Source organism: Eublepharis macularius, chromosome 14, assembly GCF_028583425.1.
Source record: "Eublepharis macularius isolate TG4126 chromosome 14, MPM_Emac_v1.0, whole genome shotgun sequence".
Taxonomy (NCBI): Eukaryota; Metazoa; Chordata; class Lepidosauria; order Squamata; family Eublepharidae; genus Eublepharis; species Eublepharis macularius.
In genome coordinates this window covers 36,912,296-36,930,364 of record NC_072803.1, presented here as the reverse complement: position 1 = coordinate 36,930,364, position 18,069 = coordinate 36,912,296, and the positions used below count along the sequence as shown (strand labels likewise).

The following is an 18,069-nucleotide window of genomic DNA, read 5'->3' as shown; positions in this document are numbered from 1 at the left end:
TGATCTGTGCTTTCCAGGCAACAGATCTCCAGACTGCCTAAAGCCTCTTTCCTACCCAAGAGACTCTTGCTGTATGTTATGTTTATATCTATGGAAATTTCATGTAATGCAGGGCAATGTTGCTTGCAAAGTAAATGCGTCATTTGGTCTAGGGAGAGAGCATTTTTGTGGCACTTTGAAGCTCTCCTAGGTTTCTCTTTGAAGGTTCCTCAGCTGGGGGTTATTTCTTCTATAAAGCGTAATTTTCTTCTCGGGGTCTTTTTAAAAAATGACTAATCCAGAATATTTGTGCTTAGATATATGTGAGACAGAAGTAGCTGGAAGTAGGATTTGATTCCGCACTGCCTTCTTCACAGGCTTAAAAATGTGGATTTGATACCCATTTGGACTGTGATCATTGCCAAGCCTTGTATGAATTGGGAAATTTCAGAATTCTGACAGAACTGAAGACTATCCCCAAATTTCTGCATGTAAGTTGTAAAACTAAGGACCTAACTACATGTTTAATTTTCCTCGTGTCCTCACTGGGTCCTGGCAATCAGACCTGTGCTGTAGGTTTCATGCTCAGAATTCAGTTCCCAGACCCACAAAGGGGTGACTAGGATGAGACCAGAAAAAATGGGGAACTTAAAAATCCCCCATGCTGTTCCCAAATCCCAACATTCCCAGGAGGAACTATTTGTCCCACTACTGAAATCACCTTGTAAAGATACATTTCCTTAGCAAGGCAAACAGCACCTCACTGGGGCCATTTCAGGTTGGGAAAATGGCATGGGAGTAAGGCTTCCTTTCTCCATGCACTACAGTCCCAATATGGATCTTCTCCAAGAACATACATTTAGGAAATAAGCTTCAAGAATAGCACTGGTCTGATTGTCAGGACCCAGGGAGGAGGCAAGGGAAATGTAACATGTATTTGGGAAAGCAAAGTGGCAAGGGGAGGCCAGGAAAAGCAGAGAGGCAAAGATAGATCAAACTTTCTCAGAAGGTCCAAGGTAGTTCAAAAGAATGATTGCCGCTTTGGATGCAGCTGCATGTCCCATTTTTGCCTTTGGTAAACTTGTTGGGTAGATGTTTGCACTGTTCAAAAAGCCTTCCAAACCTGTGGCACTACAGACATTTAGACAAAGGAAATGTTCACCAACAGCGATGCTACATCTATCAGATACATCTATCAGACCATTTTCAAATCTCTTTCAAACTTTTCTTCTGTCTGTAGCCAGAGGGTGGGAGAGAAGAAATAACCTGCCTACCTTCCTTACTTTAGTACAGAAGTCTCATCTACAGTCTCCAGTGTTACTGCATGGCTTCAGCTGCTATTACATCACCCTTCTAGTTATGTCATTGCCGCACAGGGATCGTTATTAGCTTTGCAATGTAACAACATTTAAAGAAACAGGAAATGTCCCATATGGAAGCTCAGACAAGCCAGAAGCAGCGCAGGAATGCAGCTGCTCTTCTTGGTACACGGGAAATTTTCTGTTGGAAAGCCCATTTAACTCCTGAATGTCCTTTAAGAGGACATTATTTGTATTCCCAATTTAAAAAACACTTTCAGCCACTTTAGCAGACTTTCTAAGATAAGAGTTTGGCAAGCCGGAACTTCAGCAGGGAGAAGGATGTGTGCTTTAGATCCTTTTAAACAAATTTATCTCAAATCACACTTGTACCTTTCAATACAAATATAATATTCCTGATCTCCTAAACCTCGTGTAGCAATCAGAAAAATGTGTTCAGATTCCACATTCCCTGAATGCAAAACCCTCTCCTACTTTCCCCGTTCAGTGCTAACCATAAAGTAGTATTGCACCAATGTTATTGATAACATTAACTTCAAACCCCATTAAAAACACATTTTCAGCCAAGGGTTCCTCTTAGAGATGGACAAATTCCCCCTGCCCCTGGAATATTTTGTCTCTCAGTGACATTGGCTACTAGAAATCTTAAAACTCAAGTAACAATGCTGCCATTTTCTTGATTTAGATGTTGGTGATTCTGTAGTGATGTGACAGCATTAAATTTTTGCCTGTCTCTTTGAACTTTAGGAAAAGTGGTATTAAAAGAGGTTTAAGTATAATGATGTCATCAGGAGTGCTACTGGCTCCCTGAATTTCCCCTTTCCCCTCGTGCCCCTTTCCAACTTATCTCCCTTTCTGACAGAGACCAATAACACAGAGAGATGAAACAGTGGAGAGAATGGAAAATACACTTTTAAATTGGGTGGGGAAAGGGAGATGAGGAGGAATTCTTTGCTTGGATTCACCATCTGAGCCAGACAGGAAATTGGCTGCTATGAGGCTCACCTAGGGTTGCCAGTTCTGAGCTGGGAAAGTCCTGGAGATTGGGGGTTGGAACCTAGGGAGACTGGAGTTTGAGGAGGGGAGGGAGCTCAAAAGGGACATGATGCCATACAGTCCACTATCTAAAGTTGCCATTTTCTCCAGGGGAACTCATCTCTGTAGTCCAGAGATCAGCTGTAATTCCAGAAGATATCCAAGCTCGACTTCAAGGTTAGCAATACAAGGCTCACCTGACTTTGAAAGCAAGCTTTCTGAGCTGCCAGAGCTCTTCCAGAGCTCTCTCAGCCCCACCAACCTCACAGGGCAATTGTTGTGGGGATAATAACAACATACTTTGTAAACCGTTCTGAGTGGGTGTTAAGTTGTCTTCAAGGACAGTATATAAATTGTATATTTGCATTTCATGATACTGCCTGTGACACTACGATGTGACAGTAGCAATGGGAGCTGCTGTTCTTCTAGAGGGGGAGGGGTTGTGTTGTGGCGCGTGGGAAAGAAGATAAGGTGCCCCCTTTGGGCCAGTGTCAGGAGTTTAACACTGAATCCTTTGCTTTGTTTCCTAATGAAGTACAACCTCTGCAGTATAAGGTACAGAAATCCAAACTTACATACATTTCAGTTCTTAAACCTACTGGCAATAAAATAGCCTCACCTTTTGAAAAACCATGTTGATAACAAATAGTGACTTAAGCAATTTTTCCAACTTTTAAATCTATCTTTTAGGAAATATTATACAGAATCAGTTACTGGAGAACAATGACAGTAGCAATACCTTGTCTCCTGGCTGGGGTCTCATCACAGATACACGGTCATAACCTTTCCGTAACAGGACCCAGAGGGCATCCAGCTTTCCCTACAATTACAATATATGCATTTTAGTTTGGCAGTTCATGTACATTTTTTTAATGCTTCATAAGGACATCTGGAAGCATTCACATCAGATTTTCCAGATTATTTGATCAAAAATTACAGATAAGAGTCAAACCGATAGCAGACTTAATAGCTAGTCTAAGCACAGTGGTTTGCAGTGTCCAAAAAGTTTTACGATTAAGAGCCATGCTTTATTCTGACACTCCTCCAAGTAAGTGGGGTTTTGCAGGGCAATTAATATTTACGTTCATGTTGATTTTTCTGTGCTTTTTGTGTGTGTAGTGAGGAATCAGCATGAAAAAAAAGTATCAACAGCCCTGCTAAACCCCACTGCATAAGTTACTTGAGTAGAATATGGCTGGACATTTAGATTTATGTAACTGAACAAACCATGGTGGAAACATGTTAAAAGTAGGCGGGCTGTGGCTAACTTGCCTAGCTTGCTTATAGCCACTTTGATTTTCACATAGTGCATGCCAGCATCTACTTGGTGAACATGATCTCCTTAGAGAAGTGGAAGAATAACACTGTAATTAATAAACATGAAAGGCTGTTATAGCATTACTCCACAATTTTTAAACTGAAAAAGAAAAATACTCTTTTACTCATCTTTAGGAATATCAAAAGATCAAGGAATTAATTACCACTGTCTTCTAATTTTTGTGTTGTTTGCATAATGTTGCATTTTTCAGGCTTATCTCCAGGGTTTGCCCCATACTATATGTTTTCTCAAAACTAGGGCTCAAATTAGTCATACTTTACATTATCTGCTACTGCTACTGCACTGTTTCTACTTTGGCGGTCTGGCTAAGAGTACTAATTTTGGTACTTTTAGCACAAACACTGCTGCAATTTCACTGCTAGATAAGGAATTCAGAAAGCACAGAGGTTCCAGGCCTGAGTTTGTACAACTGGAGGGGGGATGAAACATTCAATCAATTAGCAGTGAAGGAATGATTCCTCCTAGCAATGTTTTTTTAAAAAAAAACTCACTTCTGATTTGAACTAGCTGGTGACACATTCAAACCTCACGGCTGTTTTGCTAATGATTTATGAAGACCAAAAGGCAATACAATACAGGAATGGCAAGCATCATCCGTGGAGAGACACACATACTGGCTTCCTTCCTCCGGGCTTTATAATGTCCTTCCTGTCCCTCGAAAGGAGCCAGAGTTCTGCTTCCAAGGAGGAGAATGTTTCCTTCTGAACAGAGGCTGTGATGGAACTCAGCATGCTGGAGGCATCTGGACTGCATGCAACTGGACGGAGGCAGAACAAGCTACGGCAGGATTTCACCAAGCACTATTTTCATATGTGAACTGCACATGACCGGACTCTACTGACTACAGCTCAGTTCAGACATAATATTAAACTATCATTTAATTAACTATGGTTCATGATATCGGCCAAATGTGGGCCACTCCACTAATTATGGTTAGTTAGGGTTCATCTGACTAGAATCTGGAATCCTAAAATTGGTTTACAAATCATAGTTGGTCTTAATTATGGTTTCACGTGACATACCAATCCTTTTTGCTCCCCTGCAACGTCCTCATATTCTCGCTGACTACAGAGACGTCTGGCCAGGGAGAAGGCAATGAAACCACCATTTGTTGAACAAAATGAGAATTTGAGTAACTGTCTGCAAGTCAGATTTGGTTTAGCAAATGTAATGGTAGTTAAAGTAAACCATGTTTTGTGTAAACCAACCAAAACCATGTAAAGTAAACCATGGTTTTGCCTGCATGTTCGTTAAAAGATTTTTGGCATTTTGACGGAAAAACACTTGAAGATGTTACTACTATGAGCTTATTTAGCCCCCAGGAAAGCTAGATTTCCTTACTCATTAAAAGTTCTAGTAACACAATGGGCTCACCTTTTAGAAACTTTGACAGACTGTTCATAATATGTTGCATCATACTACAACCCTTTCCTGGTATCAGTTAATTCTCTCATGCTTCAGATGGCTCCTTCCTTCATCATTTTGTAATTTCGTTTAACTTTACTGCATTTCTGTTTATGTTCACTGCATGAGAGAGACTACAACCGACCTCTCTCATTATACCTTATATATAACAATTTAGCCATTCAAGTTTTTTGCACAGAGAATCACACCTGATTTATGACAGCAGGCCTCTCTGTACTCAACTCCTCCACTTTTCCCCTCCCCTTCTGTAATTTCTGGATGAATACAAAGAAAATGGTTTTCTTTCTTTCTCTTGCATTTGAGCTCTTGTCTCATGAAAGCTCCTGTTGGAACAGATGTCGTTCATCCTAATGGTGCCACTTGACTTCAGTTTTGTTTAGCCCCAGTAAGTTACCCAGCTGGCTTAATATGAGTTGAGCCAAACATTCCAGAGAAATGCCCCCAAATCACTTACATAATATCTAAGTTGACAAAAATTAAGTTTGTGCTTAACCTGCAAATTTGAAATACAAACATGGTTTGTTCCTAGTTTACATGACAAGTGTAAACCATAGTTTACTTATCTGGAAGTCATGACAAACTACAGTTTTCCAAAAATTAGGATTAACTGCTGATTAGTGGGAGTGCAAAATAAAAAAATTAAGATTCAGGGGAACAGATTTGGGAATCTCTCATGTGACCCATAACAAGTTTTTTTTAACATGCTCTGTTGACTTCTGGGTAGTAAACCATGCCCACAATGTGAAATACCAATTCAATATCATCAAAGATTACCGTAGTCAGTCTACAATCAGCCCAACATCAGATCATCTTGAATAAAACTTTCCCTCCCCACTCATCTTTTGAATGGAAAGTGAACAAAGCAATACGAGTGTTTCAGTGGACATAATAATGAATGCCTACTCTGTATTCAGGATAAAGATGTACCTTAATTGGAGAGTACCACTTCTTGGGAGAAGAGGACCTTCGGATACTGTTTCCAAGACTCCTGGGCTCTGGAAATTCATACTCTTGTTCAGGCATCTTGACTCTGGCATTTTTGGCCTTTTCCAGCTTAGCACCTTCTTCTGTAGAGCCTTTTTCTCCCCAGCGAACCTAAAGAAAAGTAAATAATACAATTTACACATGGTATAGTGTGTCCCTTTCATTTGATTCCCACAGCCTAAGGACACCACTTAGAATGGGACACGTTTTTCAGTTGAGCTCAGGAATGCCTTTTCCTCACAGTAATTCACTGGGTCTACACCTTGAGTAAGCAGGGTCAACCCTGGTTATTACTTGAATGGGAGATCACCAAGGAAGCCTGTGTTGCTATGCAGAGGTAGACCATGGTGAATGACCTCTGTTCATCTCCTGCCTTGAAAACCCTACAGGGTTGCCATAAGTTGGCTGTGACTTGATGGCATTTTCTACCACAACACCCCAAGAGCTACAGAAAGCAGGACAAATATTACATAGTAACGACAAGATTCTATAAGAAAAGCTAGCATGTCTATTTTCTGAACCTGGCCTGTGCCATCCTTCCTCCCTGTGTTGGCTGTGTGGGGCTCAGGGAGAGCTGAATATGTCTGCAATTACACTTAGCAGGAACACTGATTGTATTCAGTTGAGCTCCACAACCAACATACAGATAGTATCAAAACTATAAGCCCCTTAACTAATTTTTTTTAGCATAGAAAATTGGTGTTTACCTACCTCCATTCGTTTAATACCACCAACACCACGTCCACCATAATAGGAAGCATCTACCGTTGGCCACTTTTTCTTAGGAAGTCCATCATCATCTTCTTCCTAAAAAGACAACAAGAAAAATCCACTAAGAAAGATGCACCATAAAAATTTAGGTAACAGGAGGCAGTGGACCAAATGCTTGAAATCTGGTATGGAGCAGAGGTTAGAGTGGCAGACTAGGCCCAAGACAACTGGGTTCAAACTCCTGCTTTGCCATGGAAGAGTGCTAGTTGACCTGGGGCTCATCAGAATCTCAAGGAGTTATGAGGATAAAGTGAAGGAAGGGAGAATAATGTTGTGAGTTGCTCTCTGCATCCAATTGTAACTTTTAATAATTATATATCAACATTGTGGTAGTCATTATAAAGCAAAATGCTATAGCAAAATACTGCATTGGTAGAAAATGTTGCGTAAGCTTTTGTCTTTATATTGAAGCATCACGAACAGGAGAACTATGCTGAGTTAGGCCAAGATTCCACCAGCACCTGGCTTGCTTTCAATAATGGCCAGCAAGATCCTACGAGTCATTGGCAAGCAGGCTATGTAAACAACAACCCTGAAAGCAGGTGGGACTGTTTGGGGGCACACTGGTGGGGATTCACCTCCACGTCATGCTGGAGGTCGATTCTGTAAAAATTGGCCCCAAATTTAGAACTCTGGAGTTTCCAGCCCTGTTCCCATGCCTTCCACCCCACCACTGGCTGCAAGTGGGGGCTGATAACTGCTTGTCCCATGCGTCTGGTACTCAAAGATACAGATTATTTTTAATTTCTTATTCTCTCTAATGGGGACCTAAAGTGGCTTATCCCACTGTTCTTCCCTCCACCACCACCACCACCACCACCGCCTTCATAGATAAGTTAGGCTGAGAGAGTGTGACAAGTCCATGGTCGCCTGGCAAGCTTCCATGGCAGAACAGGGATTTGAACCGGTTTCTCTCAAGTTCTAGCCAATACTAAGCACCACATCACACCAGCTCTCACCCACTTCCTTTGACTATGGAAGTTTCACTTTGGCATCATGACTAAACACTTTCAACAGGCATCCTTGTTCTCCATATATCTAACTTAAACAAGAAACTTCTAGGACCTTAAGGGCTAACATTCCTATTCAAGCGCTAGCTTTTGTGGGCCCACTTCAGCAGACATTCATCTAGCTCATGAAAGCTTATGTTAGAATAAAACCTTTTATCTTTAAGGTGCTACAAGACTCCTTTTTTATTTTTGCTCTGTAAGACTAGCAGGGCTCCTCTTCTATTTAATTCCTTTTACTCTTGGCCCTTTTGACACAGCCTTACGAAGAAAGCCCTGGAACTGTTTTTGGGCATACGATTCAGTCTCCCTGTATTAATGACAAAACTGTCCTGTATAAGAGAATTTAAAAATCCAGGTGTGTTTCAGGTAGGTATACAAACAGCATACCTGATCTAAGCCACAAGGCCAGGAAGTGATATATGTGAATAACACTAATAACACAGTGGATAACACTAATAACTCAACACATGCTGTGGTATAGCAGAGGATCATTTCTTCTCTTAAAGCTGCATGCATTAATTCAGCCAAGCAGAAGGTAAAACTAACATCCAGTGCCTTTCAAGCTAGTTCAGAAGGTGTTCCCATCAGTAACTTCCTTATTCTTGGAGGCAGCATGGAATGCAGTCTGTTATCTCCAAGATACACAAACTTGAGGGTGGGAAGATGCTTTTATATATGAAGGGCTTGGGGAGGAAGCATTAAAAATGTCTCTCTACTAGAAAATAAAGGAGGATATTACAACATATCCAGGGCTGCATACACTTTCTTTTCAAATTCTGAAATGGTTAAAACTGGACTCTCCAACCTATAAAAATTATGCAAACTGAGCATGCTTGCATGATTACTCTTAATTGGCAAATATATAACCCCCATCTTGCACCCTCTAACCACTGCAACTCCTCCATTTTCCAAGTTTCCACCAGACATGTCACCCACAATTTCAAACAACCACAAGGGCTCAATACATGTTACTTTTTTTAAAAAAAGCATAAGCCCAATGACAGTATTAGGAAGTCACATTTGGCAGATAATACCACAGTTTGTGCTCTAACAGTATCACATACTCCACAATTCCAGCTATGTCTTTGGTAGGCAACTGGCAACCCATATGCCAGATCAGGCCCACAAAGATCTCCAACTGGTCCAATGCTTCCAGCACATGAAATTAAGTCTTACCCAGGGCTTTTTTTCTGGGAAAAGAGGTGGTGGAACTCAGTGGGTTGCCTCGGAGAAAATCATCACATGGCTGGTGGTCCCGCCCCCTGATCTCCAGACAGAGAAGAGTTTAGATTGCCCTCCACGCCGCTGAGTGGCGCGGAGGGCCATCTAAGCTCCCTTCTGTCTGGAGATCGGGGGCAGGGCTGCCAGCCATGTGACCATTTTTGAAGAGGTGCCGGAACTCCGTTCCGTGGCATTCCTGCTGAAAAAAAAGGCCTGGTCAACTTTCCTAAGAGAGGGAAAATTTCAAAAAACAGTTTCCTGTGTGTTGCTTTTCTGAAATCTCTCTCCCCAACTAATTTACAGTGAGCATACATAGAGTCATGTTACAGTGAATGCGCGTACCTACCTGTACATGCATACAGCTGTTTGTAAGAAAGCGCCAGAGCATGTTCACTTTACAAATGAAACTGGGAACCAGTACGTGGATAAATGTGCAGTTTAAATCACACATTCAGCTGTAAATGTGTTGAACATAATATGAGCATTACTCGACATATATAAAGAAAACTCAAGTGTATACTGAACATGGATTGCATGGACCTTCGCTGTAACTTGTGAACACCGTTTCTGTGTAGAGTACACTTAATTTTTCTTTTCATGAGCAGATGTTAGAAAGGCGAGGGAGGATGAGGCTTGGAGTACAAACACAGAATCCTGCCTCTTGTAACAGCTAGAAGGACCCTAGGGTTGCCAGCTTCAAGTTAGGAAATTCCTGGAGATCTGGGGGGTGAAACCTGGAGAAACCTGGAGAAAGTGCGGTTTGGGGAGGGAAAGGATCTTGACATGGCAAAATTCCATAAAGTCCACCCCCAAAAGTAGCCATTTTCTCCAGGTGAACTGATCTCTGTGGCCTGGAGACCAGTTGTAATTCCAGGAGATCTCCAGCCACTACCTGGAGGCTAGCAACCCTAAAGGACCCAAACAGAGGATCCATTGGCCCCTGGTTTAGTACAGCATTTGAAAAAATTCGCTGCAAGATAAATATGTTAGTTAGTTTGTGGAGGATTCTGCCGCCTGGAGGCAGCCTGAGTTCCTTCTATGCTAGACCCTCTCTTATTCTAGTTAAAGCTGCAGAAATCAGTTGTGGCAACTAAACATATTCTTCTCTCTGCTTGGAATTTTCTGCACGGATTCTTTTTTGTGTGTGCTTAAAATCTGGGATCAAAGCCATCCAAATATTTTCCTTCAGCAGTTCTTTCTGTCTCTCTCTTTCCCTCCTCTCCTCGCTTTGTTACTGCACAGCCCAGCCTTCGCACAACAGGAAATACCAAAGCTTAAGAAACTCTCCGCAGGCCCTTGAAAGCCGGGCGAGCCATTTAAGATTCAGGGCAGGAGGAGCCAACAGACCAGAACAGTACACCAGTACACAGGCACAAAATGACAGAACTAAAGAGAAACAAAACACAAGAAGAGTCACAATCCCATGATAGGATCAGCCTCTTTGAAATGTGTTTACAGGCTCCATTTTTGCAACATGAGCAAAGGAAATATTAGGAAAGACGATGCCAGCAAATTTTGTGGCTACAGGGAAGGAGAAGCAAAACAGTGGTCCAGGAAGGTGGTGTTCTCTGCCCGTTCTTTCTACTCCACGAAAAGGAAAAGACTAACTTTAAACAGAGGATGATTCAGTCAAGTCCCCACTAGGCCCACTTTTGAAGCAGTCACTGCAGCTGACCTGAAGCAGACATCTGCAGCAATTAATCAGCCATCCTATTTAGCTCCACGCCAAAAGGGCTCCAGTGAATAGTTCTTGCTAAAGACACAGGAGCAGGCCAAACTGGTTTCTTTCTAGCCAGTTCCCCCCACCCCAAAAAGAGAAGTGGCTAGTCAAGTACACACCAAGCCAAGAAGCACTCTTCCTGCTGTCGAGTGGAGTTTTTGCTTCTAGTCTCCAAGGCATGTAAATGCGCTCCTGTGGAACTGCATATCCTGACTTTGCTAGGGGAACAAAACTCCATGGGCTATTTTCATACTACTAACCTGCTTCCGTAACGTTGCAAAACGTCGTGCAAAAACCGTGGAAGATATCGTCTTCTCGTGAGAGTTTTGTGAGATATTGCACAAAACTCTCGCAAGAAGACGCTATCTTCCGCGTTTTTTGCGCGACGTTTCACAACATTACGGAAGCAGGTTAGTAGCGTGAAAACGGCCCATGACGGTCTTCTTTAGATGTCTATTAACTCAAGAGGACTACATTGCAAAAGTGATTATAGGCAAATATTGTTGCTATAATTTTCATGCAGTTTTTTTTCTTTCATTGCATCTGAGGAAATTGTTCATGAAAACTTATGCTGGAATAAACTGCTGCTAGTCTTTGTGAGTTCAGGGTTTTCTCTGGAACTCATTTCTATCAAGTCATTTTTCTCTCTGTCCCTTGTAGCTCTCTCTTCTCTGCATCACCTCAGGTCCTTCTGTGAAGGACTTCTTTCCACAGCACAGTTCCTCTGAACCCTGCAGCACATGCTCTCCTATCTTGGTACATTCACAGATCAGCACAACCCTCTCATAGTTATCCCCTTCCTCTTCTTGCACTCCACAACAGTCTTTTCTCCTTTTCTTCTCACTTCTCTTTGTGTCATGCACTTCTATGATATTTTTCTATACATTCCACTGGCCCCTCCTTTTGGTTTTGTTTCTCTTTCACCCTCACTGAATTTGGCAGTAACCTCACACAAAGTTAGCTTTCACTCTCCCAGCCCTAGGAAGAGTCCTGGGCACAGCAGAGATTTTGCATCATTAGACCCAACTGCTTGAGATGGACCACTCACGCTGACTGGCTGCCCTAGACAAATAATTTTTCATAGCACATTCCCATGTGGCCATCTGTCCACTGAATTCATAAGGTTAATTACTGCTACATACTGCTAGTCATCCCAGCTACCCTCATTCTCCATCTCATTAAGTACACTACATGGTTTATAACATACCAGCAATGATGGAGGGGGAGTGAATCCAGAGAAGTCTGCCCCTCCACCTTACTAGTGCTTAACTACAGGACAGACCTTAGGGCTATGCCCTAAAGATACTAGAAACTGAACATTTATAGACTTAAATTTTGGGTAGGGGGAGAGGAAATCTGCAATTAGGATTACTGTAATTGCAATTAGGATATTTTTCTTTTTAAAATCTAGGAACAATAGTTTGTAGCCAGAGATCTGCCATCATAAATAACATCACCATAACAACCTTCCTCCTTCCAAATCCTTATGTGTTCTGGATTACAAATTCACTCCCGACCTGAAGGAGTATCATATCTTGGCAACACAATGCTGATTTTGTCATCAGGGACGATTTGGAACACATGGAATAATCATTCATGCTGGACTGCAACACACTGGGACGAGTTTAAGATACTATCTCTGCTCATTTAGTATTACTTTAAGTGACTGCCCATTTTATGTTCACTCTTAAGATAACTCTGGTCTCACCCCACCCACAATAAACCTCACTGTATAGTTTTGGGGTTTCACAGGCAGTTCAGAGCAGTCACCATTTGCCACCTATCTAGTCCCTAATTATCAGGTTGAAAGCCCTGACCCATATCCACACAGGGTACGCTCTTTTCAGCAATGTATCAGATAGGCAGCCAGTTCTCTATACTCACTACTCCTCAGCTAGCTGAATGCCCAGGGCTCTTGAAGTTAGGGAACTCAGTATTTTACTTTTTCTGAGACCCTAAAACATCACCAGTGCTTAAGCTGAAGAAAGGAGTTAAATTTAATTACAACTTCAATAATGTTTACTCAAACACAGAGATGCATTGTTCTCCTGTGGGTGCCATGATGGGTGAAATCAATAGCAGCCAGGACACGTGCATTCTCCATGGTGACCCCTACCCTGTGGAGAGCCCCCACTCTCCTGGATTTCTGCAAATGAAGCAAAAAAACTGAATAATTCAAAGGGCTTTTTACACAGATAGGAGGGCTATATTGTAGAGAGATGATCTCAAAGAGACACTTCACTAACTAGTTAGGGACCATGGACTTCACCATTATGTTGCTGTACGTACTATTTATTGCTTTAAGTATGTGCTCCTATGTACTATCTGTTGTTTTAAGTATGACCTTACTGGGTAGTTCTATGTTGTCTAATGTCAGTCCTAGAATTGCTTATGCTCTGTTTCAGCATTTCTTCAACTTTGTATTGGATTTTTGCTAATGTTATGTCTTTGTAAACTTGCACTTCTTTATCCTATGGCATTGTTTATTGAAATGTCCTTGATATTGACTGTGTTAATCTCACTATCTAATCTGACTTGAGTCTCAGTGAGAAAGGCGGACTATAAATGACATAAATAAAAATAAATAATATTTGAACCTTTGATCCCAGTTCATTCCAGCAGTCAATAATCACAATGTATCAGTTCTCAAAAGTTAGCTCTATTCAGCCTTCTCCCATCATAAATTCAGATTATCCTTCTCTTTATACTGCCTCCCTCACTTACTGCCCTAATGGATTTCAAACTGTCTCAAGCCCCAGCATTCCATTATCTCTCATTGGATGTGCCCTGGGAGAGGCAGACCTAGAACTGGTACTATCAGTCACATCCAGTCTTTGAGTCTCCATCACTCATATGCTTCCCATATTTTCTTCTGCGCCTAATAACATTTGGACTCCTCACAAGTCTCACACTCTTCAGACACCTGACTAGCGGATAAGTTCTTTCTCTTTTCTCTCACCCTTTCCACAACACAGGAGTTAGGCCAGGGTTCTTCAGAAAAGAGGGGGTGGAAGGGGGTTACTAGACCAGTGCAATGCTGCCCACACTATGAGACATGAAAGGATTCATGGATAATAATAAGACATTTCCTGCTTCATTGAGCTCAGCAATTTGTGCTCAGGTTTGGTTTAAAATACATGCCCATGAGATCCTGCAAGAAGAGGGGGGGGGGAAAGAAACAATCTGGAAAAGATTAGTGAATGCTGATAAAAGCCACACCAGCAGCTTTGCAGTGGAGAAGGAAGGCTGCCAAGTCTTCTCTGTGAAACTGGACATACACATGTCCGGGAGCGAATTGCCCTTGCCCACTTCCACTTGTAAAATGCAACTTACAAATCTAATATTAAGATCAAACAAACCCCAATGTGTGCATGTGTGCATGTTTACCTTTGTGTGCGTTGGAAAGGCGGAGATATATTTGAAAATGATTCCAGTCAAATGTGAAAATAAGGAACTATATTAAGAACTACTGTTCCTACCAGGAGTCTGGAGACAGAATTAGGGGTTTGTTCTAACTCTCATGCTAAATCCAGTGGAGTCCTCTGTTCTACTTTAGAGTCAAGCCAGACAGACTCTGCTTTTAAATTCTTAGGATACTGAAGAAGAGAACAAATCACCTGTGTTTACAATGGTGTTTTTAAAGGCTTAACACCCTTATAATCAGAAGCAATTTGTTCTCTTCTTGGGTAAACCCCGAAATTAAAAGCAGAGACTGGCAGGCCCTGACTCTAAAGTAAGACATCCGCTATCATGCCTTCTTCAACTCAAAACTTCCTAAAAGTATGAATTAAAAACAACCATTTAAACGGTCTATCTTTTGATCACCATCTCAGTATAAAGGAGCCATTTATTGTTAAAAAAGAATTTTCACCATGACTGCTTCCACATGGAGATGATTCTCCATGTAGCTCTCAATGCTGCTGTAACTGCAGATGTGCTCACAGTGGCAATGGAGCTCTCACATGGAAATTCCCCCCCCCCCAATACATTCATTGCTTCAACCCTCTGTGACCACCATTTTGCCCTACCACTTGAGGGCTTTTTTAAAAAATCAAAAATAACTAGGTCACTGTAGTGAACTATAACACTGCAATGATCTATTACAACAATGTTCCACTTCCAAGCTTTCATTTTTTAAAATAAAAATTAAGGCAGTCCCTAGATCTTTTTCTTGCAGAGATAGAAGGGAAAATATGCAACCTTCACCTTTCTCCTTATAACTCTGCAATGAAAGGGACTAGAGACTTTCTTAAAAATGAAAGCTGGGAATGAGTTCATTGTTGCAATTGAATGTTACAACGCTACAATGATCTACTGATTTCCTCATCTGTGTGTGTGTGGTGGTGGAGGGATGGCGGCCATGGAGATGAGGTAAAGAAAATGGTGCTGATGGATACAAAACCTGCAAAAATGTACATGGTGTCCAAAAGCATTTTGACTGCAATAATCCCCAAAAGCTTGTGCTAAACCAGGTTTTGGAACTATTGCAGCAAAGCAGGGGAAACTACAGAAGCCAGATGAAGAGAATGACATGGCCCTTCCCCCAAAAATTGTGGGAGAATTCCAGGGAGCTGCATTGGGCTTCCAGCACCCCTCCCTTGCAAAGAGCTCTCCCCTTTCCTGCCTCCCTTCCCAACACTTTCTTCTTTTGCACCCTCCTCAAAGGAGAAGAGTCTTTGGGAGGGAGGAGAGCCAAAGAAGAAGGCTGTTTTAGAGGTTGAAGGGTATATGGTGAGAGCAAAGGACAGGGGTCTTTTGGATGGATCCTAAGGCAGATGGCTGCTGTGACTGGGAGAGAGGAGACCCTGAGCCTCCAGCTTCATTTTGACCCAGCTGTGTTTTATTTTGGCCAGGTCGTTTGGAGCACCCGGAAACTGCATGGTTCCTGTGGGCCTGTCTGGGGGCTTCTCCAAGGACCACACTCATACTGAGGGCAGATAAGTGTTTTGGGGGCAATTTCAATCACCCATTTTTTTTCCTGTTTTTTTTCTGCAACCCTGGGGAGTTTCCCAAGGTTGCAGAAGCTTGTGATGTGGAAGTGGCCCCAATCCTTGGATATAAGCGTCCACATGAGTCAGGCCCACTTCCGAATTAGATATATGATATCATGAAGATGCTTGTGAAACCGGCACTGCTGTGAGGAAGCCAAGGCACAACAAAACATCCATGTGGAAACAGCCCATGCTGGGATTCTTTTAGACCCTCAGTACTTCTGACATTCATTTTCCTCCCTTTTATTTTAATTATAGTCCAGCTGACCCTCAATTTTTAAAGAACACCAGTTTGAGAGTAGGGGGTTGAAACATCCTTATTGTAGGAGGATATATGGATTAGGATGTGGCATAGGTTCTGGGGCTAATGTGTCTATTTTAATGCTGCTTTGTCTTTAATTATGAAACCCCAACGTGCAGAATGGTTATAAGATTCAAAGGATCAAACCAAGCCAAGATCACGAGAGCCTGAAGTCCGATGCTTCAGCAACAGCAACTTCAAGGAGCTCCATTCCTCAAAGAAGATTGCTGTGACTTTGCAGGCAGCTCTTTCTTTACAGAGGTAATCATCACCTCTTCTAAATTACAGCCATGCTGCTCAGGGCTCAGGCCTTCCAAGACTTTGTAGTTTATCCTTGTATTTCTATAATGTGGGCAAGATTACATTGGATTATTCAATTATGGGCTGGCTGGTGGCTTGGCCCTAGTGCCATGTGGGCAAATCCCTGCAGACTCAAGGCAACAATTGAGAACTGAAAGCAAGGGGAAGGGGGCCAGTTGTCAACTGGAGCATGTGTATCTTTTTGCAAGTGCACATACTTGCACCCATGAGACTAGTTGGCAGAAAACCCTCCTTCTTAGTTGGCTCGCTTGAGTCTCACCCAAACCAACTGAAATAAAAATGCTCAGGTCAGACTGTAACAAAATTTGATTGGGTTCATGATTCAGAGCATAATCGGACAGTTCTGGAGAAAAGAAAATGCTCAGCCATAAGTATCCCCTCTTTTTCAAAGCCCAGCGAAAGGGCAAACTGCAGTGTTAGTTGAACATTGGCATACAGCCCACACTGTATAATTACTGCATCAGGAGTTCTCAGTGGAGGTTAAAATCATCCATGAACAACCCTCGTGCTATTTATTTATTTAAAGTGCTTATATCCTGCCTTTCCCCATTCATGGACTCACAGTGTCTTACAACCAACTCAATAAAAACAAAAATAAAACACTGTATCAAACCCGTGCTATAATAATCTCCTGCCCAATGCCAACACACATTAAACATATGAAACTGTCTTATACTGAATCAGACCATCAGTCCATCAGACTGGCAGAGAAGCATAGGTCTTTCCCATCACCTACTGCCTGATCCTTTTAAACTGGAGATTCCAGGGACTGAACCTGGTACTTTCTGCTTGCAAAGCAGATGCTCTAGCAATGAGAGGGTTCTCCAGATATATAGCTCCCCAAGTTGTGAAGGGCTTTGAAAGTAAGCACCAGTATCTTAAATCGAGTTCAGAAACAAACAACCAGCCAGTCTAAATGTTTTGGAACAGGAAAAATATGTCCATATCAGCTAATCCCGGATAACAAATGGGTTGCTGAGTTTGTGTCAAAATGAAGTTTCCAGGTTGTCCTCAGGGGCAGCAGCACATTAAGTGCATTACTGTAGCCCAACTGTAAGGTTACAAAAGTATGAATCAACCTGGCCAGATCTGCAGCGTTTCATAGGACAGAGAAGTGACAAAGCAAATATAAATTGGTACAAGGCACATTTCGACACAACATCAACCTGTTTCTCAAACAACAGAGCTGGGCCCATACGCACTAAATTCTTCACCTGATCTACAGAAGATAACTTCACATCATCCAAGGTGAACATATCCTTACCCTCAAGGACATCAGCCTTCCCAACCAGCTTCACCTCCATCTTGTCTGGATTCAGTTTCATTTTGTTCTGTCTTAGCCACTTAAACACAGCCTCAAGAGCAACACAGCAGAACCAACACAGCAGAATCCGGAGGCTTAGAAAACAAAACACAGAGCTGGCTACATAAAGCATACTGACACATCCAGCTGTGACGCACTGAGTGATCTAATCCAATTCCTAACATAAATATTAAGGAATATTGGTGACAGAAGTGGCCACTGCAGCACAATGTGATTTAAGCCTCAAACTACCATCTCGGCCTCCCAGGTGGAAACTTTTTGTATACATCTAGACAAAAAAGATCAAATCCACTCTGTGGCCAGCTCATTAATACCTGTGCCATGTTGAA

General features: G+C 42.1%; 1 protein-coding gene across 1 annotated transcript in view; it reads right to left on the bottom strand.

The window, feature by feature from the left end:
* ANTXR1 (ANTXR cell adhesion molecule 1) overlaps positions 1 to 18,069 on the bottom strand; it is a 168,795-nt gene that overhangs the window by 36,120 nt on the left and 114,606 nt on the right. The window contains exons 15-17 of the mRNA XM_054998427.1: positions 6,793 to 6,888; positions 6,025 to 6,192; positions 3,073 to 3,153 (exon numbers count right to left, since the gene is read on the bottom strand). Coding sequence (XP_054854402.1) covers positions 3,073 to 3,153; positions 6,025 to 6,192; positions 6,793 to 6,888 — 345 coding nt within the window. The remainder of the gene's footprint in view (positions 1 to 3,072; positions 3,154 to 6,024; positions 6,193 to 6,792; positions 6,889 to 18,069) is intronic.